Genomic DNA, 23,960 nt, shown 5'->3' on the forward strand with positions numbered 1-23,960 from the left:
TAAGCTTTTGCTTTACCCTTCATTACTGTTTCCTTCTGCATACAGTAAAGGATGGAGATTCTCAGTGGCCGTTTTGTTGCTGATGTAGTTGTAAAAACATTTTTTGTTGTCTTTTTCACCAGTATTCAGCTCAAGTTCTAGCTGGGCTTTGGCCCTTCTGATTTTCTCCCTGCATAACCTCATAGCACCCTTGTAGTCCTGATGAGTTACCTGTCCTTTCTTCCAGAGGTTATAAAATTTCTCTCTGCCTGTTCCAACCGGAGCTCTGTGTTGAGCCAGGCTGACCTCCTTTCTCACCAACTCATCTTTCAGCACCTGGGTAGACCCTGCTCCTGCACCTCTTGCTAGGATTTCCTTCTGCTTTCCTGGACTCTTCCATTGCTCTTAAGGACTACCTCCAAAGAGGACTCTCTCAGTTAGTTTCCTGAAGAGGCCCTAGTTTGCCCTCTGAAAGTCCAAGGAGGCAGAGCTGCTGACCCGTATCCTTACTTGTCCAAGAATGGAAACCTCCTTTTGTGATCACTTTGCCCAAGACAGCCTCCAAACATCACTCACGCATTTTTCTCTGTTCACAAACAGTAGGCTCACACTGAAAGCTGAGACAACTTCTCAAGCTGCAGTGAATGTGGTCCAACAGGGCCCTGTTACTATGCTGCTTAGTTAAATGTACTCTATAAACAGCAATATTGATCATGGCAGTTTATGTTCACTTAACACCACTGCACTCATAAAACACTTGGGAGTTTACAGTTATGGTAACTTCATTTATGAATCGAGATATGATGCATAATAACCAAATATATTTCCACAAAAGTTGCTGCTACCATCAGGAAGTTTATCTTTAGTGAGATACACAATCAGTAAGAAAAATTCCACAATAAGTTAAATGTAGTGCACCTCTATTCTCAGAGGACCTTAAAAAACAAAACGGCAAGTTTATTAAAATTAGTTCTCAAGGTTTTACATATTTTATTGAAAAGACATTATTTTCTGAGCAATGCAAATTGCAGCAGTTCACTAATTTCTTCTACTAAAAGAGCTCTTTCTTTAAAGAAATCTTTACGTAAGATCCACATCTACTCAACACTCTCAGAACCAGACCCTCATAGTCCATGGTAATTTTGAAGATAGAATACAGAAACAGTGATAAAACATGACTGTTCAGTTAGCACAGACATACTATTTTTGAAATTAGGTTCTTTAAAGAAAGCTACAACACAGTCACTGTATGTTGCATTTACTCAGTTTTGAAATTACATCAAGATCCTTTGAAAAGTTAATTCAGTCTTTCTAAACAGTCAGCAATGCTTTAGTGAGTTCTAGTTCAAGAAATATTCCAATTACATATTCCATAAGTCAGTACACTAAAAACTAAAGTTCAGTAAAACTGATGAAACAAGCTTAAATTTATAACTAAAGCCATTTATATGTTGTATTAATGTATAATACGAATAAACCTCTTAGTGTACTCTACACTGAAGAGTTCACAGACATATGCAACACTTTCACATTTACTTCAAGTCATCTTAAATAAATTCAATTTAAAAACACTTTCATGGTAGCATTCCATGTGTCACAAGCAATCACTTGTACTTGAAAATATGCATGAGTGAGAATTTTTCCTCTCCTCTCAAATTTAATGTTATTTAAAATACCAACTAGTCACCTTGAACATTTTGAATTAGAACTATACTGAGCAGCATGTGTAACTGAAGCCTAAGCCAGCTAAAATGAAACTAAATCAAGATTCCTCTAAAGAATGCATGTCTTCTGTTAAAAATATTACAGGAAAAGATATCTACCATACTTAGCAGAACTTGCTCATATTTCAAAAAGAGCTGTGAAGGGACAGTCAGCCCTAACTAGGTCAGGGGTTGCTCTGCAGCACAGGCTAAGCAGATGCTCAAATCACAGCCACCATCTGTGTACTGTGCAAGAAGTTACAGGCTGGGAAGGAAGAACAATTTTAAGTTTGGTATGTGCAAAAACCCCACTTTTCACTCCATTATAAACTGTTTCCAATTTTATCACCTTGTCTAAATAAAGACTAAATACTCTGTCTCAGTACCTGTACATGTGTAGGCACTGAAGACCACTTCACAAACATTAAACTACTTTAAAGCTTAGTGTTCCTTCAGGTATTATTCATGTCATTAGACTTGCTGAATCTGAAGCTGCATTTAACATAATTTACCTGAAATTTAAGTAAGAAGAATACTACAAGTGTCGTAATAAGGAAGTAGTTACATTAACTGCTTCCTCTAGAAGAAAAGTGCAAATGTACTAAATTATTCGTTTACACATTCTTGGCTTTACCTAAGGTATGTAGCAGGAAAATAACATAAAATTTCTAATAATACAATGAAAGCAAAGCCACAGACAATGGAAAACACTTTCTTTACTAGGCGAGGTTCAGAGGTCTCACATGTAAACACTTTTCAGCATGGCAAAAATATCTCCATGTCTGTGAAAAAACACTGTTCACTTGCACTATCTAGTTCTCCTGACTCACCTCTACTCCAGTAAGAAAAGTTATGACACAGAATTTTGATCTACTGCTCAGAGTCGTTGTAGCTTCTCTACCAACAGGAAGAGAGTCTGTGGCATAGCTGCTTCAACTGGCAGTGGCCATGGACTTAGAGAAAAGGGAAGAAGATTCTGGTGTGCATACCAGACAGATAAAATTGTTCACGAAGTTGCATGTCCAGCTGAAAAAACGATATCACTGGGTCATTGCAACCTTCTCTAAATTTAAACAGCACTACACCCATATTTCATGGGTTTGTGAATCAGTAATCTTCAAAAATAGAGGCATTGGTGACAATTTCATGTAGAAGATACAGTAAAAACTGAAAATCTAATTATAGAAGATTTATATCACATTTTACCATCTACTCTTCTAAAGACTTACAATTAGTGTTCACTGGTTTTACATTGTGTTATTGAATATTTTAAGGCCACTCCCTTATTCTGGAATCATGACTTCTACATAAAAGCACATAGCTGGACTGACATTACACCACTGTACTTCTTTAAGAAGTTGGTTTTTTTAAATTTATTTTGACTTCTTCAGGAATAAACTTAATCTCTAAAAACAGATTATGTTCCCAAGTATGCACAAAACACTTTCACCTCAGTATCACCATAGTATGTCCATAAATAATTCAGTGTGAAAAACCCAACTAACCCCTGCCCCAAGATATAAAACAAGTGGCTAAGTAATGCCAAAGCCCCTTAGCTCTGCAATACTTTTCTCCAATTCTGAATTTCCTTTGTGCAGTTATGCTGCCTTCCTGTAACAAACAAGGAGGTTAATAAATAATAAGGGAAACATTTTCTTTGCATGGTGTAGCTGCATGTAAGTTTCAATGCCACCTTTGTATTAATGGATTCTTTTGATATTAAAGAGTAGCACCACTTATCTCTAACTTATAGAGCTGGCTATTCTAATAAACTTGAGATGGATGTTGGAATAGCTTCATGGGAAAGTATTTCTAAACTACTCAGAATTCTTATAATACTAATTAACTACTGTAACTGCATTATATCTATTACATGAAATCCAATGCGTATTTTATCAGGGAAAAAATTAAATTTTAACAATATCTCAGAAGTAATTTCAAGGCATCCTTGTAACACTCTTCCATTATCCACTAAATGTAGATGTATCAACTTTCAAAATCACTATAATGACACAAGTTTACTGAACCAATTACCCAATCTAGGATGAAAGGTTATATTTTTTTGTAACCACCAACTTAAATGAAGTCCCCTCTTCAGGGAGCAGACCTGGTGCCAACACTCTAAATCGTGCAAACAAAACAAAACCATGAACTACAACATCAAATTGCAGCTGATGTCAAGTTAAGCCACATCCAAGACACCAGCAGCCACTAGCTGCCTTGAAAGCCAGTCCAAACCTTCATAAAGTCCTGTACCACTTCGGGCATCACAACCCTGAATATACCAGCTACGGCCACAGCAGAGTTTGTGGAGACTCAACAGTTCTGTGATTTCTTCCACTGGAAGAGCACCTGCTACATCCTGCAAGAGAATCAAAAACTCAATTATTCATCTGTATTATATTTGAAGCTATTTCATGGGCTTAGACTGAAGCTACAGATCACATAACAACTCTTCAAACACAAAAGACAAATCAAACAGTTAAGCATTTACTACTTGCTACCATAAAAAAAACCCTGATACATACATCTACTAAGTATGCTTAGCACCAACACTTACTCGACCAGCATTACACATTACACACAAGGAAAATATCTCCATTTTATCTTTCCACATTAGCACTCTCTACCCACAGCAGAGGGTTCAGAAGGTTGGAATTGGATAGACAAGCTGAGGAAAGGAGAGTAAAACCAAATCACAAGTACCTGTTTATTAGCAAAGATCAAGAGCAAGGCATCCCGCAATTCCTTCTCTGTTAATAATTTTGCAAGTTCACTGTACGCTTCACTGACCCTGTCTCTGTGGCTGCTATCAACCACAAACACCACCGCTATGAAAGAAGAAGAGAAATGTTTTACACACATTCACATATAAACTGCAAAATTAGCTTTTAACTTACACCATTCCTTTTTCTAGAAGCTTTCTATGTGATAAAGTTCCTCAGTACACAGCTTCACTTTTAAATCCAGGACAACTGAGAAATTCCTTAAATATTTCTGTATTTTAAACAGAAGTCTAGAATTCATCCTAAAACAATGAAAGAATCTCTAATTCTTTTTCCCTAGTCTAATATAAAGGCCATGATATTGTAACTACTTAGGTCTAAAACCAGATTTACTATGCGAGGAGTAAGAATCTCAGTTTAAACCATTTCTTGATCCATTTATACTCCATTAACTCCCGTATGGCTGTCTCAGTTTCCCTTAATGGACTGTAATATTCACAGGTTCAGCCAAATCAGCACAGCTTGCTTCAACTACAGACTATAAAATCCAAAAAAGATGGCCAACGACCCGACATAGCAGCGTTAGATTTTACTATTCACTAGAGAGTAACTAAGATGGCAGAAAGACTGGGGAGTCAAGGGGGCAGAGCTAGAGGACAGAATTTAAAATCAAGGGGTTTGCGATGAGAAAAACCCCAACACCAAAACTAAAAATAACCTACTGCAGATATGTACCAGGGTAACTGCTTATCTTTCTTTCCAACATGCAGTTCCAAGGCAGGCATGATTCCATGCTATTTCACACAGTATGTTTTAAGAGGACAACAGCAAACCCAAAATACAACTTTTAAAAGTTTGAAAAAATGAGTAATTTAAAATGTTAAAGTTTGTGTTTAAGGCTGAAATAAGGCACAAAGCAGAGCACATAAGCTGGTGTTTGTAATTCCTAAGTATTTTAGATAATTGTGAATGAATCAATCAAGAGGAACTTCTGTCTGAACTGGGAAAAACCTATGGAGGATTTACAAAACAACAACACAAATTTTTAAGTTCATCAATGCTTTCAGACTCAATAATCTAGTCTATAATCAGATACTACACTGCAATAGCAAGTCAGAAGTTACAGAACTTGGTAGAATTTTTTAAGCTGCTATCTAAAGGCTCCTAAAAGCTGAGTATTTTCAAGTGCTATTTATATTCCATACCTGGCAAGTACTGCTTCTCACTATGCAGACTTTGGGACGCTGTACCTTGTCTGTTGTCAGCTAGAACCAATTTAACAGAGGTTCTAATTTGGTTTGGCTCCATGAACTGTCTGATGGATTTATAGAGAATGTACCTTTATCATCCAGTAGACATCCTGACCAACTGGATTAAAATTTATTAGCTCATGAATCTAACAGCTGTACTTTGCATTAGATGAACAACTTTCTACTGTCATAAATTATTTCTATTAATAATCTGTCTGGCTTTGAAACACAAACTAGAAGACAAAATACATTTTAAGAGCTGTATCAGTATTACCTTGCGTATTGAGATAATAATGTTTCCACAAAGGCCTCAATTTGTGCTTTCCTCCTACATCCCATATAGTAAACTTTAAATTCTTGTATTCTACTGTTTCAACGTTAAAACCTGGAATAAAAATATATAAATTTTACAATCCTGCTCTGTATGAACATAAAACAACCAAAATTAGTAGATAAAAGTCATTACATTTAAGTCATAGCTACTAACCTATGGTTGGAATTGGCTGCATGAATTCATCTTGCTTTAACTTAAACAAAATAGTTGTTTTGCCAGCTCCATCTAATCCTAAAGTAACAACCCGAATTTCCATTTTTGGTCCAATATGTACCCTGTTGTCCTGGAAGAAACAGAATATTATGTATTAATAAGAGCAAATTTTGGAAATTCAATCTAGAAAACCCTTATTTTCATAACATGTATTTTGTCACCATTTCTAAAGTAACTTAATGGATGGTCTCCAAAAGTACAATGCATAAGCACTCCCAGCAATAACAGAAATAAATAGAAACAAAAATATCCAATAATAGAAATAAAAATATCCAATGATGTCTGTAGTGAACCTGTAATTTTTACTTGATCTGAGTTACAACATATCTTTTAGAAAGCCAGTTTCATGACAGTATGTCTGTATTTGATAAAATTTCAAATTCTTTCATGATTCTTGGCTGACACCACGGGAAGAATTTTTTTTTACGGCAATTAATTAGAGTTCACTGACCTCTGACTGAGGAAACTCTTTTTTTCCCCCACTTTATTAATGCCTCTACCTAGACAACTACTTCCTTGCTGCAGGTTCCACAGCTTTATCTCTTCACCCTAAGCCTCTTCCAATCCTTTGCAACAACAACAACATTACTAGCACTAAGCAGTAATCTGAAGTAGTAGAGAAAAGCAAACAAAATCCCCCAGGTCTTGCTTGCAGACAAGAAATAAGAATCAACTTCCCTATTTGTAGTTTACACCAAGCTATTGCTGAGGAGATGAAGATGACACTGACAACATGATCAAATGGCAAAGCATAAATTCTAGAATAAACACATAGGCTGAGATTAGTATATATTTCTGAAACACATTTTGAAGTACTTAGAACTGCTATCTTGATGCAACACCAGGGTTTCAATCACCAGAACTATGTAGCAAAATCCAGACAGCACTGTGCCTGCTCCACACAGCCTCTTATTTCTTCTCACAGAAGAAACACTACCGAGTGCAAAAATGCTACATCATCTCTTGGTAAAAGACCAACAGGTTGACAGTGTTGCAGGACATTTAAACATCTATATCACATGATGTGATATATCTAACTATTTATCTTTCCATATACACATAGATACACACAGAGGATCCATTATGTATCTGGATATATTGTCATCATGACAAGCAACTGTTTTCTCCCTTCTGTTATCAGAGAAGTAGCATACTTTCAGAATAATCAATGCAATTCAATGACCTCATGCTATCACAATCCTGGAAAAGAATAAAAATACCTTGAGAAACTGCTTCCTAAAAAAAAAATTAAATATAATTGTGCAATTGCCACAATGCAAAAGTCAGCAACATCATGACTATAAGTGTAAAAGCCAGATCAAAGGTTCATCTCATCAAATATGCTCTCTGAAACTAGGCAAAGATGGACCTGAAATAAGAAAATAAAAAATAAGAAATAAGGAAGGTACATCGTGATGATAACTGTCCTAAATAACTTCCCTGTGCTTAAGAGCTTGCAGCTCATGTGAATTTCCTAAGCCAACTGTGAGGTTTCTTCAACCAGCAGATCTTGATGCCTTATTCAACTATGAAATTGTCTGCTTGCTGCTTGAAACCTAAATGGGCCCAGATGGTCCTTATCATAGAACTCCACAGACTACCTTTTCAGTATGAAATAAATTAATTACTTTATGTGAATCTGTGAAATGAGCTTGGATAAGCTCAGCAGGTTCAGTACTACTATTACAAAAGGCATATGCTCCACAACCAAAAGACTACTTGAGATTTGGAAAATGAAACATTGAGACTTAACTGCTTTAGAATAAATTTTTGTCCAATTTCTAGATATTTGGAATCAGAGCTGAAATTCAGTGACAACACTGCAACACAACATGATTATCAGAATGGGTTATCTCATTCTGGAAAAGAAGAACTTGTGGGCAGATTTTTGACAAGGTGCAGAGAAAGAAAAAACAAAAAGAAGTATGCAGAAGGGTCTGAAGAGTCTAAAAATGCCATGTCTCCAGCACTCTTTTCGCACTCAAACTTTAGTTCTGATTTTATCCAGAGTTTCTGGCAGTGGACCTCCCCAATTCTTCTCTGCACCTGAAAGGAAGAAGGAAAAGCAGCAGCTCTGGATAGAGCTGCTCAGCTCACAGGTTTCTTGCAGAAGGCAGTGCCCTGGCTATGGGCAGAGCTTGCTAACAGTGACCCAGTCCTCTCACAGCACCACCAGATGTACTGGTCACCTGACAGCTCCCATGGCTGGAGGGCAGAGGCAGTACCACTTAAATCATCAGGGAAATGAAGGAGATGAGTGAGGCTGTCAAATTTAGCCATCCTGCTGCAGTTTGCCTTCTCCAAGGTCTGGAATGAAAACAGGCTGTTCTCAGCATGTTCGTATTCTCTCAGAAGGAATCAAAATGTGATGGACGCCAAATTTCCACTTTTTGCACAAGTAGTTCTGTCACTTCAAAAAACATTGCAAGCAAAGTTGCTATGTAGAAAACTGTGTGTAGCATCTGCAATATGAGTCAGTAATAATGGACTATTCACGATCATAGCTACAAACTGACATGAAAGAAGTCTCTCACTGTCAATTGTATCAGCACCTTTAACTAAAATGTTTCTTAAAAAATGACAAATAAACATCCTTTGTGTCTGTATTTCTGGCAGGTGCATAACTTGATGGCATACTTAAAAACAGGTAACCTTAGACTCCTGTTTAAGCAAAACTTGTTTTATTAAATCTCAGTGCAGAAGAAAAATGCACAACTATGATCTCTTCACTTTTTTATCCTTGACCTCTTTCAAGAAATTTGATGAGACAAAAGCCCTCTGTACAGGTTTCCTTAATGGTTCCTTAAAGAGCTTTCTCTCTGAGAGAACACGTCCTTCTCAGATAGTCTTGATGTTGGTAAGGGTTAGTTGCCCAGAGTTAGTTTAACATCATAATGGGAATTTATCTGTCAGTCTCAGGCACTGCTTCCTTAATAGTTTTCTCTCTCTGCAGCATGCACATATGTGCAACATGCACATATGCATATTCATGATGACCACATGCATTTCTTATATATAAAGTTCTAAAGCCACTGCACTCATTTAACAGAAAACTATCTTTAAATAAGGATCACAATCCTGGGCAAGGAGAATTCTCCAAATCCTCCCTTCAGAGCTTTGTATCTGGCATTTCCCTAGCTGGTTTAGAAAGAGGAAATGGCACTATGACTGTTTTCTTGTGTCATCAGTGAAACAAAATATAGGTAAAATTTACTCATTTTCAAGAATGAAAAGGACTTCTCCCTCCCCTCCTCAAACCTCCACAACTTTCATTTGATATTAAATGTTCCTCTGATCTGGTACTGTCTGAAATGCTTTTTTACATTTTATAATGGATGCAGCCTTCAGTGCATGCCAGCTTGGGAGAGAGACCTTTCCAGTAATATAGTAACAGTTTTACAGTTTTTTGTCTGAAGATTTTATTTCTGCCTGATATCTGCTGCCAGGTCCAGATATGTACAACAAACCTCACTGCAAGTCACAATAGGGGCCATCAGCATAACAGTAATCTAAAAACACATTGTTAAGAAAGAGAACATTAAGCTTTATGAGATGTGAGGAAACAAAAAGTAAGAGGTTACAGGAATTACTTTCAACTTCTTTTTTCATGGCTGCTGCCGTTTTTCTGAAAAATGACACTTGCTTTAGCACCTTTGAAGTTCAGAAATTAACCTTCAGAAGACAAAAATACAAATTGTTACAAGATAAAACTAAGTCTTCTGGGTCCCCCAAGCCTATTTTAGGCCTCCTTTAACACCTTAGCTAGCTCCTATCATTCTCTTTCCAAACGCTCAGAAATTAACAACCAAAATTTTCCAAGTCTGACAAAGTGCTCTGAAAGCCACAGCTTTCAAATATTCAAAATGCCCCTCTGACTCACAATTCTTCATCTGTGAATTGTGATTACTGCTTCATTCATGGAATAATGAGGGTTTGCAGAAGAGGTTTCCTTGGCCCTACGAGCTTTGTTCTCTGCTAAATAGGAAAGAGACAGGCAGACGTGAAAATGCTGCATTAACATGGAAATTCAAATATACTGAGGTTACAAAATGAATGATTTTGAAGAAATTTCATTTCCTAAGTCTGCAAGAACTGACATAGAATCTCTATGGAAGCATTCATTTCTTACAGTAAATGTTTCAACAGCTACAGTTAAATTCTCATTTTTGTCTCAGCCACAATAGATCCTCTTCCTCTTTCACCCATTCAGATGCAAAAAAACCCCATACATCAAAGTATTTGTTCCTTGAGTTTCAAACTTACTTACTTTCCTATGAGGAAAACATTATAAATAATAAATACCATATAAATACACCAAATAGAAGTAACATTATCAAACTTTGAATAATTTAATCCCTTTTAATGAAAGTGGTAGTGAAATTATATTGAAGCAATAAAACCCAAAACTACTTAGAAGATTAATAATGTATTAGCTAAGCTGTGAGTGAATACGAAGCAACTGTAAAACAAATGACTGTTTAATAAACTGACAAATATATTTTTTTAATATTATAAACTGAACGTTATATTAGTAGTATTCAATTTAAAACAGGTGAGCAATCTCCAGGAAATAATCAAAAAAAGATGTTTCTAGAACTCCGAAATGCTATCCAACTTCTTTAAAAGAAAACAGCTCATGTTCAAACAAAGTTACTGATATGGTCAATGACAAAAGAACATTTCCCACCCTTGTTACAGCAGCACGTGGTTTGTTGCTCAAATACCAGATTGCATTCATCATGTGATAAGACAATGTGGCTCTAACTGATACTGAATTGCCTCAACTTGTTGCAACAAATACAGCATAATAATGTACATCAATTATTCCTGCTTTATTTTACATTAGATTTGGGACTTCATAAAGTGGGTAACTGTACTTCCATGAGATTAATAATACCTTTGTAAAAGTGACAGGTATGCTAGCATCCAGCTGTACATGATCTGCAAGTTCTGTAAACTGCTGCTGCTGTTTCTGTAATGTCTCTAGCAATCTTGTAATTTCCTGTTTGGCCAACACTACTCTGCAGTCGTCCTAAAGATACAAAGAAAACAAAAGCATGCCTTTCCTTTAGTAATTTACTTTAAAATACCCCAAATATAATATAAACATCATTGCTAGAATGAAGACTTTTTAAATAGAAATACACTACTTCAAGAAATTACAAGAAATACATTTACAAAAAATGTAATTTTGTAAATAATTTTTGTAAAAATTTATTACATTTACAAGAAATAACATTTACAAAATAGATTTACTTAAAATTGCAACACAAATATGAATATCTTAACAGTTTTCCTTAACACTAATAGATGTTAAGTTGTTCTGCAGGTTTATGAAAAAACTAACAAACTTTCTTTATGAGCCACCTAGGAGTAATACAAATTATAAGAAACAATAATATCAATGTAACATATAAAGAACATTTCTATTTTTCACATATCATATAAACAGATGGAACAGAGCAACTGTTTTGCAATATATGGCAACACACTTAATAGGAACATATTAGCATACCCCCTCTCAGGATTCAGAGAGTTAAACCTGACTGCACAACCAAACAAAAGCTCTAAACAAATCTGGAAAAAAGAAGTACAAATAACACATTCGTGAAGTAGCTTCTCACATTCAGTTTACTATTTGCTACACACACTATTTACTTTTTCCTATCATTACAGTGAATTAATAAGGGACCAATGAAAAATTCACACACAGCCACTTTCTTCATTCATTTAAGATGTAGAATTACCAATGTCACAAGTGTAACTATAAAATCCTTCCAATACGTTCTGTAGGTTTTTTTTTTTTTGCTTCAGTCTTGTCTTGCCTTCCCACTAACCTCACAAATATCAGAAAAATCATGCCACAGGGTTTCCAGTAACTGGAGGACTCTACGCTTTTGGACTGACTATCTTTGGCTAACACTCCCTTGTAATGAATACTTATATCTCATGTTAGACCATGACTGATTTAATCTTATAAGAAAATAATGCAGAATACTATACATCTCTTTTTTATAGTCTAAAATTAACTTGTACTTGCATGTGTTTTGCCATATGCTACAGCTCTCTTGCCAACCTACCTGTTGCAAAGTCTTTTCACAGTGAAGGCAAGCTGTTGAAACCTGTGACAGGAGAATGGTCATATCTTCTTGCTGTTGCCTAAGCCAAATCAACTTCTCTCTCACATGAGCATCAACAACGCTAAGAGCCATTTCTTCCTGACGACAAAGGGTTTCATGAAGATCAGAAAAATAGGCTCTGACACATGAGCGAGCATTCTCTGCAGTTCCTGGTACCTAGAGTGTTGCAGAAAGGAGATTCAACAGTTTAAGGACACCAGTTGATTCCAGGAGCAAACTTTAAATTTTATCCCAGATTCTAATTTATTTTCACATTTGCCTGGCCACATCACAATTCATGTCCCAGTTAGGGCTGATAAGACTTCCTGAATAATACCAAAACACTTTTAGAAGTTACTCCTATAATCACATAGCTCATTTGCATGTATAAACACCTCACCAAAAATGAAAAAAGCCTCACCAGGGAAAAAAGCCTCAATAGTATTATACCACCTGAGAACATATACAGTCTGTACACTAGGAGTCAAACAACTTTTTCCACTGCCTCCACATTTCCATATAGCCTAAAAACATAGTAACACCAAGTTCCCATCTATCTGCTGATGTAAGCCTCAGTACTGACGTGCTAGATAGAAGACCCTAAAATCTTGCCCTTCAAAACCTACGCATAATTTCCAAAGAAAGTCTTTATCCAGTTATTACAGAAAAGCCAATAATCTGTGCATGTGGGGGAAATAAAATTTTTTTAAAAGCATACATGTTCAGTATGGGCCATTCCAACTCCATCTTCAACAATTTGTTCTCCTCCTTCTATATGCTGAACAATTCCAACTAATTTTCTGGAATAATCCGAGATTTCTTCTGTGAAAGTTCTGATACAGTGAGCCATGTCTAAAATGGATGCACGAATCTGGTTTGCTTCTGGTTCCAAGACAGAATGCTATTAATTAAAAGCAACATATCAAACATAAATCATAATTATCTTCCTTAATAATCTTTTGTATTTTAGTACATATTTAATACTCATGTGCAAGTATATGGGCATATATTTTACACATACATATAGTATAGCCAAGTAAAAACTGAAAACCATCTTGCAATTTAAAAAAGCAATCAGGACTTACAGATTATGCTGAAACTAGCTCATACATCTAGCAATTACAGAAGTAAACAAAAACTTGACTGTTTATCATAATTTATTATAAAAAAAGAAGAGCACCAGTGATATGGTGTGTATGTAGTGTCTACATTATGAAAACAGCTTTCGAAATGATGGCCCAATGTCAATGTCATGAAAACTTCAGAAAAGCGGCAGATAAAGGGACTGTCCTTCTTCACATATACATATTCACATTAGTAACTCATTGAGTTCTTAGATTTTTTTTTCCCTTTATTTTACCATGGCAACTGTCTGACACAAAGGGAAAACTAAAGAATGGGATGAACACATCAAGAATCTATCCTCCTTTCTTGACAACCTTTTTTACTTTATTTGGATAAATAATTATGCAAGTTACCCCCTGGTATGACTAGAAATTAACTACTAGCAGTACCTTGTGACCTTGATGCTTCCCATATTCTTTGCAGACACAACACATGAGAGGACTCGCCTGACAACCTTCTTCTAAACAAACAAACTCAATGGCATGCACTTGGTGTTGGGAGCACATCGTCTTCTCATGAGGCTTATCAGCTAGAGGTACACGCCTGTGCTTCGCCAGAGTCTTAGTAGAATGAGTAAGCTGCGAGCAGTCTGCACACAGGTGAGTGGCACAAACAGTGCAATACACAGATGCAACATGGGCTTCATCTTCATCGCAACGAATGATACTCTAACAACGAAAACCAAGCAAAACTCAAGTGGTTAACATTTAATCCCAAAAATGGAAGAAAGATTAGAAGACTTGTCAACAATACAGTCTTTGTTTAAAAGTTATACACTAATAAATACTTGGACTACTTTGAAACTTGATTATAAATTTTCAATAACCTTTTTGAAAACGTAAGTTTAAAGTGTTCAGTAATTTTATAAGTCCAAGCTTCAGTGCAAATTGTAAAAGTTTGGAGGAAAAAATAAATCTGGCTCTGGGAACTTCCTCCAAAGCAGTTATTACAGACCAGAAAATTACTTACAGGAAAACAGAACACCAACAGTCAAATATGCACTTAGGAAAGTTATCTACATCTAGAATATGCAAGATATGTGGCACACCAGCGGTTAATACTGAAATGATAAAAGCAGCTACTTTTGGTAATGAAGTACCACATGATATAATGAAATTATTATAAAAGGCAACTACTGACAACAGCTGAAGTCTTTAGGAAGAATTTCTGAGGAGTTTCAGAAAACTGTGCTTATATGACTAAAACTAATACATCAAAATAAGTAACCTTTTCTAAAAGCCCTAAAGGCATAAAAAGGGGGTGAAATAGTATGCATGTTTATTAATACCAGTTTATTTTCTTTAGTTTATTCTTGCTTTAGTCAAGTACAACTAGCATTTAATTATGAACAATTAACTGAATCCTTAATACTAGATACTGGAAGAAAAGAACAGTATTACTGGTGAAATTTGGCAAAGAACTAATTTTCAATCTTTTTCCTATTTAGAGATAACTTCTAGAAAAATGAAACTTTTTTTTGTTTGTTTGGTTTTTTGGTTTGTTTTTTTTTTAAACTCAGTACCTCTCCAGATAGACCAATGCCTTCTTCAGCTGTCCCATACTGCCCAGCAGGTCCATTCTGCAACCGTTCCAAGAGTTCCAACAAAGCAAAGTTCTTTTTCAATCCCCAGACACCAGAATCTCCTATTTTTGATGAAGAGTAAACAAAGGAGAGGAGAGGAAGAAAAAGTTCAAGCATACATAATTTTGAGAAATTCCACAAACCACAGCTGAGTTTCGGACAAATATTAAGAGCATATCAACTACACTAATATTAACCAAGTGAGATACAGCTATCAGTTTTTCTGCAAGCTCACTCCATCTTCTTCCTTCCTTTGATCATTGAGCTATTTAATATTTATGCAGATCTTCCCTATCAAAAGATGCCAAGATTATTAAAAATTTAGAGAAACTTAGTAAAAATACTTGTAAAATAATCTGCAATGGCTAACAACTAAAGAATACAAGGAACACACAAACACTGTGTATTATAAAAATTATTGTTTTCAGAGGTATAGTGAACATTTCTACCCTGCTAATGGAAGCCATGAAGAATTCCCTACTGGGAAGCCTTATTCCCTGTATCACAAGATGCAACACCAATTGCAGATCTCATGCCAGCAAAATCTAAGTAAGAGTTAAAACAATATGCAGAAACAAAACCCAAGGTGCTACACTATTTGATAAAACGGAAGATCACTTATACTCCCTAGAGCAAAGCAGAAACCCATGTCTACTCCTGCATGATCCTTATTTCGTAGAAGTTAACATGAAGCAATGAGATGAGAAGAAAATCAGAACAGCATCCCAATAACTGCTGCTAAATGGTAACCATATTGGCCACATCGCATATGAGAATCCTAGCAGTTGCTTCTTCAAGGAATTGCCATCCCTTGACTCTTTTCTAGTGCAACTGTCATAAATTTAATGACATTTTCTCTATTGCAAGGAAAAGGTGGCTCATGAGATCAAGCATCATCTTTGAGCACTGGATCATTACTTTTTAACCATAACAAAACCACAAAATTGTGACGTTGGGAGGGTCCTCTTCATCACCTTGCCTAGGTCACCTAGAGCTGGGTGCCCAGCACCACACCAGGCATCTTCTGAAAAAGGAGGGAGATGCTATCGCCTCTCTGGGCAACATGCAGCACAGCCTGGTTCCTCTTACAGTCAAAACTGTTTCCTTATATGCAGACAAAACTTCTGCGTTTCAGTTTGTGCACATGACACATCAGCTATCTACAGGAACTCAAGGAAACAGTATTCCCATGTGTTTTCCCAGAGAGCCCAGACTACTTGAATTGTCCAGTTGTTTCATGTTGTTTCCTAACCCCTAAAATTGTTTCATGTTGTTTCCTGACTCCTAAAGTATGCTGCCCAGTGGCAGTCTTGTATGTGCCCTTCATCCTTCTGGAATGCAGAGTCATCTCACTGATCTTTTACAGACATGAAGTTTTATTTCTTCAATATGGGCATTTATCAAACACTCCACAGACTCTGATTTATCATTAGAATGGGTGCAGTTCTAAATGACCAGACAGACAACAACTATACAGTTATGAGAAATACCCAGCTGGTAACCACACTGCTTTATGTAGCTTCAACTTCAACTTCATGAAACCTTTTTTCCCTAGTTCATCTTCCTCACAGACTATAGACTGTAATACTCTGTTCCAAATTTGGTCACTGAGAATTTATGTGCCTCACAGATGAAAGGCAATAAATGGATTATACTGTTTTCCTATAGCAATAAATGGGAGCATTTTTAACTATTTTATGCTCCAACACTCTCAATGGGTATAAACAACACTGATAACCTTTTTTAAAAAAATATGTTTACCAGTAAAGACCATGCATTTGCTGCTTGCAGAAATGGGCCTATGGAAGCACTAGTCAGTAACTAGTGCTATCTAACTGAAGTTAGATATAAAGCCAGATGCTTTAAAAAGTCTGTGCTTTTAAAGTCAGGGACCTCTGCATTTATCAGTTCCATGGTGGAAGCCTTCCCTGCTCCAGAGAGGCACTACATTGCCAACATCCAATCTAAGATCAGTGCACTCCACAAAATAAGCTGCAAACAAACAAACAAAATATTTTAACTTTTATTTATCACAGATCTTGAAGGAGTTTACAGAAGGTATGTTCTGTCCCTCCAAAATTACACTAAGCACCAGCAAAGTCATCTGCTTTGATATATTCTGACCTCAGAGCTCAGTAATTTTTTAGGTTGAGCACTCCTAGTAAGATCGAGTCACCTCTTATTACCAGCTGAAGAAATACAGAGCACTATATATATACTTTTAGAATTTAATTTACATCAAAACAGTTTCTAAACAGTCTGGATTTGCTAAATAGGTATCTAGACAGACTAACTCTCAGAAAACAAAGCACTGGAAAGTAGCTATGTGGTTCCCTTCTAGGGTGTTTAGCACTTTCCCACAGCAAACTAACTGTGCACAACCTTCAGTTTCTACAGCACACAAAATAGTCACATTAACAACACAGCAATATAATGGCTAATACTAACACGCACCTTCTATTTTCAGATTAGCCACTAATCCAGATAGCCATTAATAGCCCAGTATAAATGGATGTACATGTACCAAAAGGATAAACCTACTTAAGTAGGTTTAAGTAAGAGATTATAGTTCCTAGCCTTTAAGCAAACATTGTCTTAGCCTTCAGGCAAACACTGGGTAAGGCTGCAAGAGGAACAAGCTACTCAGTCATTACTGAGTTTCTTACAAAAAGTCTTTTCTTTCACAGGTTTTAGTGTTTATTACAAAAACCCTAGAAACTGAGAAGTACTCTTCTCAGTTTACAACACTGTAATTGATTTAATCATATTAGTTCTGTTCCATGTCTAGCAGTGAAGAGAAAGTCAAAACAAAACTAATTTACTGAATTGTTACCAAGAAGATCAGAAAAGATAAGTGAGTAGCTATTATGTAGTTGTTTTTTTGGCCATAACTCTAAGATGTCACGAGAAACAAAGATACATCGCTCTTACATTCTTTCTATTATCATCTTCTACTATCATGGGATTTGATAATACAAGTACAAGCAATTGTATAACGTCCATCTTGGCACAGCTAAAAAACAAGTGAAGCTTACATGCTAACTTTTAATTTACTGAAACAGAATTTATAACCAGCTAGCATCCTATAAAACACAGAACCATGGAATAATCTTGAGTTGGAAGAGACCCACAAGGATCACCGAGTCCAACTCCTGGCCCTGCACAGGCCATTCCCAATGACCACACTGTTTGCCTGAGAGCATCCTCCGAACACTTCCTGAATCCTGGCAGACTTGGTGCTGTGACCACTTCCCTGAGGAGCCTGTTCCAGTGCCCAGCCACTATCTGGGTGAGGAACCTTTTTCTAATATTTAACCTAAACCCCCCTGACACAGCTTGAGGCCATTCCCTCAGTCCTGTCACTGCTCACCACACAGCAGAGATCAGTGCCTGCCCCTCCTCTTCCCCTCAGGAGGAAGTTGTGACTGCAATGGTGTCTCCCCTCAGTCTCCTCCAGGCTGAACAGACCAAGTGTCCTCAGCCACTCCTCATCCTGCTTCCCCTCAGTGCCCTTCACCCCTCCATGCCCTCGCTGGACACTCTCCAGTGCTGTCCTTCTCACACTGCAGCACCCAAAGTGCCCCCAGCGCTGCAGGTGAGGCTGCCCCGGTGCAGAGCAGAGCAGAGCAGGACAATCCCTCCCTTGCCCGGCTGCTGATGCTGTCCCTGATGCCCCACAGGACACGGGTGGCCCTCCTGGCTGCCAGGGCACTGCTGGCTCATGTTCAGCTTGCCATCAGCTTGCTCAGGGCCCTTTCCATGGCACTGCTCTCCAGCCTCTCATTCCCATCTGTCTGTACATCCAGGGCTGCCCCACATCAGGTGCATAACGTGGCACCTTCTCCTTACTCCTGAACTTCATGTGGTTGGTGACTGCCCAGCCCTCTCTGCAGGGCCTCCCAGCCAGAGCCAACAGCTCCTCCCAGTTTTGTATCATCTGTGAACTTCGTATCCCTCCCAGTCCTGCCCCAAATAATTTCCGAAGATGCTGAAGAGCACAGAGCCTAAGGTGGAGCCCCGTGGAACCCATCTAGTGACAGGTCACCACTCTGATGTCACCCCATTCACTGCAACCCCTTGTATCTGACCCATGAACCAGCTGCTCTCCCATCACACGATGTGCTTGCTTATCCAGCTGTGTGCTGGACATCTCGTCCAGCAGGACACTGGGAGAGACAGTACCAAAACTTCACTGAAATACAAAAAGACCACAACTGGCTTCCCCTGGTCCACTAGGTGGATTACCTTGTCACAAGCATGCCTTCTCATAAAAAAGTCATGTCTCATTTTGCTGTTATCTATCATGAAGTTTATATATTTGCACAAATGGGACTTTCCTCCTTTTTGCTTTAAATCTACCTATAAAATTTTTAGGTACCTGACCTACACATTCTCAACACAATTGACCAAGTGTTTATTTCATATTTGAAATCATTAAACAATGAGTTCTGTATATACATCCATTTACTCTCTTGGACTTCACCTCAAATTGTGCTTTGATCACAAATGTGAGAGTCTAGTGATCTCATCCTTGTGCCTACAAAGAATGTTTGTGTCCATTAGAAAAATTATTACACATTCTGTCATCTCAAAAGAAGAAGAAAACATGAATAGCAGGAAATGTGTCAGCCAGGAATGAGAAAGTGACAGACCAAAGACATTAAGACCGACTCCAGCTAACAATACAAACGTCAATTTCAGAAGCATGAAGCTTGACTGCAAAAGTATTATAAATAATGAAAGGGATAAAGGAACAACTTTTGTCTAAATGTTTAAATGTATTTTCTTGCACAGCATTTTTAAGCTTCAGCTTGGCACTCAAACGCTAGCAAAGGCATGTGTAAATCTAAGCAAGACCAATCAGATGGATTACATGAAGGATGCCATCACCTGCCTATCTCTGTGAACAAGTTTTAATGATAGAAAATAATTTCAGCTCTGCAGTAATGGTAGATAGAGAGAATCTCCAAAGTGCATTTTTCCTAATAATATTCTGGTCTGTATATTAATTTTAAAAAACCCAGAACCCAACAGAAACAAACAAACAATCAAAAAACCCCAACAAACAAAAAAACCCACCAGCCAAAAATAACCAGTGAAAGACATGACTCGAGAAAACAATTTGCAAGAAATTATTTGCCTTTTCTCCCAGATCAACATACTTTAAGGAAAATCTTTGAGAGGAGCCTCTTTTTCTACAGACACTATTTACTGGATTTTCCCTCATATAAACTATCTGAATCAACACTCTCCAGCATGTACGATTTCAAAAGTTTGAAAACTATTCCACTGCACCTTTTTGGTTGAGAAAAATGTTAATCCACTTGAAGACAACAGTTCACATACCTTCAGCATGTACATACTCATTCAAAATTTTCCATTAGAAGATTAAATCACAGGGAACTTCATTAAAGAATTCTTAAAAAACCCAACAAAAAATCAATGTTTTATCTATTCTGCAATGCAGAATGGTTTGGGTAAACTTTAGTCCTATTTGTTCATTACAAAATGTTTTCTCTTGTAACAGGATTCTGTGAACTACTAGAAAATTTTGCTAAGCATGCAAACAACGTTTCAATTTTCAGTTGCAGAATACATATTTCCAAAAATCCTGATTCATGAAGTACTTCTAACCCTGCCTTCACATACAGTTATATATAGAAAGAGACAGCTCTGTATATTTAAACTGAGTCCAGTTCAAAAAAAAAAACAAAAAAAGGATCTACCCATATACAGATCCCCCAGTACTTATTTGAAAAAGCTCCCAACATTACCTAGGAAAACACCGGATGAATATAGTATTAAGTCCTTCAGTAATAAGAGCAATGGAAAAAAAGTACCAGAGCTTACTTTAGACCAACTAAAAGTCTCCATAAAATCCATAGTTACTGATTAAGAAAATGTGTTCAGCAGAGATAGCTTTATGTCCTAATTTTACAGTTTTTCTTTCAACACAAGAGGTCCTTAGACACGAAACAGCTCTCTGAGACTGGAGAACATTATTTCATTAAATTCATTAAATTGTAGAATTGCTATAGGGTGAACACGGAGTTAGCGTTCTCATATCCTCAAACAGAGGGCAGAAAAGTATGAGAAGTTCCTCTGGGTCCTGAATTGTCCCTCCCTGCTCCTAAGCTCTAGAACAAAACAGAACTACAAGCGCAGCAAATTTACCAGCAACTACTAGGTGATTAGAAAAAGGTAGCAAATGCATAGATATCTCAAAGAGCGGCCATGAGCTGCACTCCACAAAACTTCCTAGTTTTATATCCTATAACCAGTAGCATGTCTTAATGGCGTTGCATATGGAAAGACTGAAGTGCCTATGAACTCCCTCTCCCTCAGATCACCAGGTAAAACTTTTATTCACAGAAGTATTTTTATTTTCAAGCTGTTTGGCTAAGATTTTCTACCCACTACTTTTGTGAGCAACTGCTGATCACAGTGCATCCTTCTTCTTTCTAGTGTCAAACAGCAGGATGCAACTCTATTTCTCAACTCTTGAATATATAGGGATCCTGAAGCTTTTCATCCTTCTTCCTAACTGTAGGGGACTTGGAGATTTAATAACACAGCATTTCATAAAAAACTCATCAGAAAGATTTAAAAAAAAATCCGTAAATGCTTTTGTAAAGCTTTATTTTCATCAAACATGAAACACACCGAAAAATATGATAGGATCCTTTCAGATGCCTGGGAAAAAGTGTATAATAAAAACTAAGAAGCAACAAGTTCCCCATCACAAGAAAAAAAGCAGTGGTCTTGGACAAGAATATTTCATAACAACAGGAGCAAGTGTTGTGCTCCAAGATTCTCCCTCTAAAACCATAGTTTAAAAAATCTTGCACAGCTGCATAGGCAAATATAAGAAGTCAAACCATTACTCTTAACCACTCAACTAGAATGGCAATCATTCATGATTCTCACACTACCATTTCCCTCGCCCAAAAAAAAGCCCCCTCCTTCATACAAGACTGATTATTCCTTTTCCTGATTTCTACCTTCACAAAAACATCCTGCAGAGTGCCTTAATATTCCTATCAGATTCTTGTACTTCACAGTCAAGTGAATTTGATACTTAAACAATTCTTTCACGGTTTAAGAGATCAGAGATATCCTTTGCTAAAGATTCTCCTTTCAATAGGCTCCTTTTTCCTCCAGTGTTATTCAAAACTGCTGGAGCCAGTTCTATTAACAAGTTCTTTTTGTTACAGCTTCCTCTGATAACTTGTCTTCTCTATAACCCCCTATGGACTAGGTAATTATTATTCTGAAGAAATTATATGCACGTGTCATCTTTTGCCTAAAATAAACTTTCACTCTAAGAAAAAAAATCTTTATCTTATCCTTTCAAATACCATGTGCAGACATTGTTAGAGTAGGGGAATTCCAGTTGATAGCCTGCCACTACCAATAATGCACGTATAGAAGCCATTAACATTGTAAAAACCAGGTGTGTTATCACTGATCCTTCCCTCTATATCACTTCATCATGAATTCAGGGAAATGTTAGACAAAAATTTACCTATTCAATTACATGGGTTTAGTGTTTAGGACAATAGGAAACTAATACTCATACTTAAGGAACCCTTACACAGAACCATTAAACAGAGTAGCCCCTTTGTAAATATAGGTGTACAAGAAGATGCCCAGGTATGAAGCATGCAAGCCCAGGTTCAAGAACATAAAGGCAACATCTTTTCTTTCTTTTCCTTACTACACATTCATTACTTGGAAATACCATCACTAAGTGGAGCACTAAGAATCTAGGACAAGCACTATCTTCTAGATATCCATGACTGCAAGTTTCAACAATGTCAAACTTCTATTTTCTTACCTAGTTCAGTAACTTGTCGGTCAAAAGGACAACGAACTGCTTTGCCATGAAGGGGAAGCCGGGTAAGACAGTCATGGCAGACAGTATGGCCACACAAAAGCAGCCGGGGAACTTTGTCTCCTTGCAGAGAAAATACATCTTCACAGACCCCACACTCAAGAACCTGTAAGTTAAAAAAGACCATTTTTGGTTTTAAGCTAATTAAAATGCAGAACTTCACACAGAAAGCTATACAACAATTTATGTTACAAATGTTCGTGCAATCACAGTAGATAAGCTGAGTCAGTAATTTTGCTTTCTACGCACACATATAACGATCATACTACCGACCTTTAAAAAGTAAATAAATAATTAGACACAAACAGAACATTGTAACTCGTCAGCATCCTGCCTGACCACCACTAGTTCCTACCAGCTTCATTTAATACACTGCCACAAGACAAGCCTACTGGTCAAGAGGCACAACCAGAAGAAACATCCTCGCAGGAAAAGGAAACAGCCAGCAAGACCCTGCCAGAGCAGAGTGTTGGCCGGTGGAGTTTCCCCTGGCTGCTAATGCTCATAAAGAGGTCAGTCACACCAAGTAAGCCAACTTGCAAGCTGTAAACGCAGCACTGAGCTAGTGCGAGCAAACAGTTGCGGGCCGGAACATCTCAAGCTATAACAAAAAGCACAACTGATGATCATAGAGAAAGAAAAAAAACCACCAAAACTAGTCCATAAGCCCGGCACCCCAGGTACCACAGGCCTCCCGCCTCGTGTCCTGGGCGGGCACAGTCCGCACCGCCACAGGAGCTGGGCCGAGCCGCCGCCTCACCTTCACTGCGGCGCCCGCCGGGCCGCGACCGCCACCGCCAGGCCCGCGGCCACCCTCCGCCCCGGCCTTGTTTACAGCCAGGGCCGCCATCTCGGGGAGGGCGGGGCGGAGCGGAGCGGCCCCGCAGGAAGAAGCGGGGAGCTGCCGACACCTCAGGCACCACCCCGGCGGGCGCAGGCGCCGCCCTGCAGAACTGCAAAACTAGTGAGATGTAAAAAACTACGACTCCCAGCGTGCCCCACAGGAGCACCGGCCGGCGGAGGAGGCAGCCGTGC

General features: G+C 37.7%; 1 protein-coding gene across 1 annotated transcript; it reads right to left on the reverse strand.

Moving 5' to 3' along the window:
• Positions 1 to 945: 945 nt before the first annotated feature.
• Positions 946 to 23,858, reverse strand: TRIM23 (tripartite motif containing 23). Its single transcript, XM_064735842.1, has 11 exons — positions 23,686 to 23,858; positions 22,869 to 23,031; positions 14,972 to 15,093; positions 13,839 to 14,117; positions 13,043 to 13,225; positions 12,286 to 12,501; positions 11,103 to 11,237; positions 6,146 to 6,275; positions 5,933 to 6,043; positions 4,389 to 4,513; positions 946 to 4,044 (listed from the first exon to the last, which is right to left on the reverse strand). The coding sequence occupies exons 1-11, from the start codon at positions 23,773 to 23,775 to the stop codon at positions 3,865 to 3,867; spliced, it is 1,734 nt and encodes a 577-aa protein (XP_064591912.1). The 5' UTR covers positions 23,776 to 23,858; the 3' UTR covers positions 946 to 3,864.
• Between the last annotated feature and the right edge of the window lie 102 nt (positions 23,859 to 23,960).

This window comes from Zonotrichia leucophrys, chromosome Z (assembly GCF_028769735.1).
Source record: "Zonotrichia leucophrys gambelii isolate GWCS_2022_RI chromosome Z, RI_Zleu_2.0, whole genome shotgun sequence".
Taxonomy (NCBI): Eukaryota; Metazoa; Chordata; class Aves; order Passeriformes; family Passerellidae; genus Zonotrichia; species Zonotrichia leucophrys.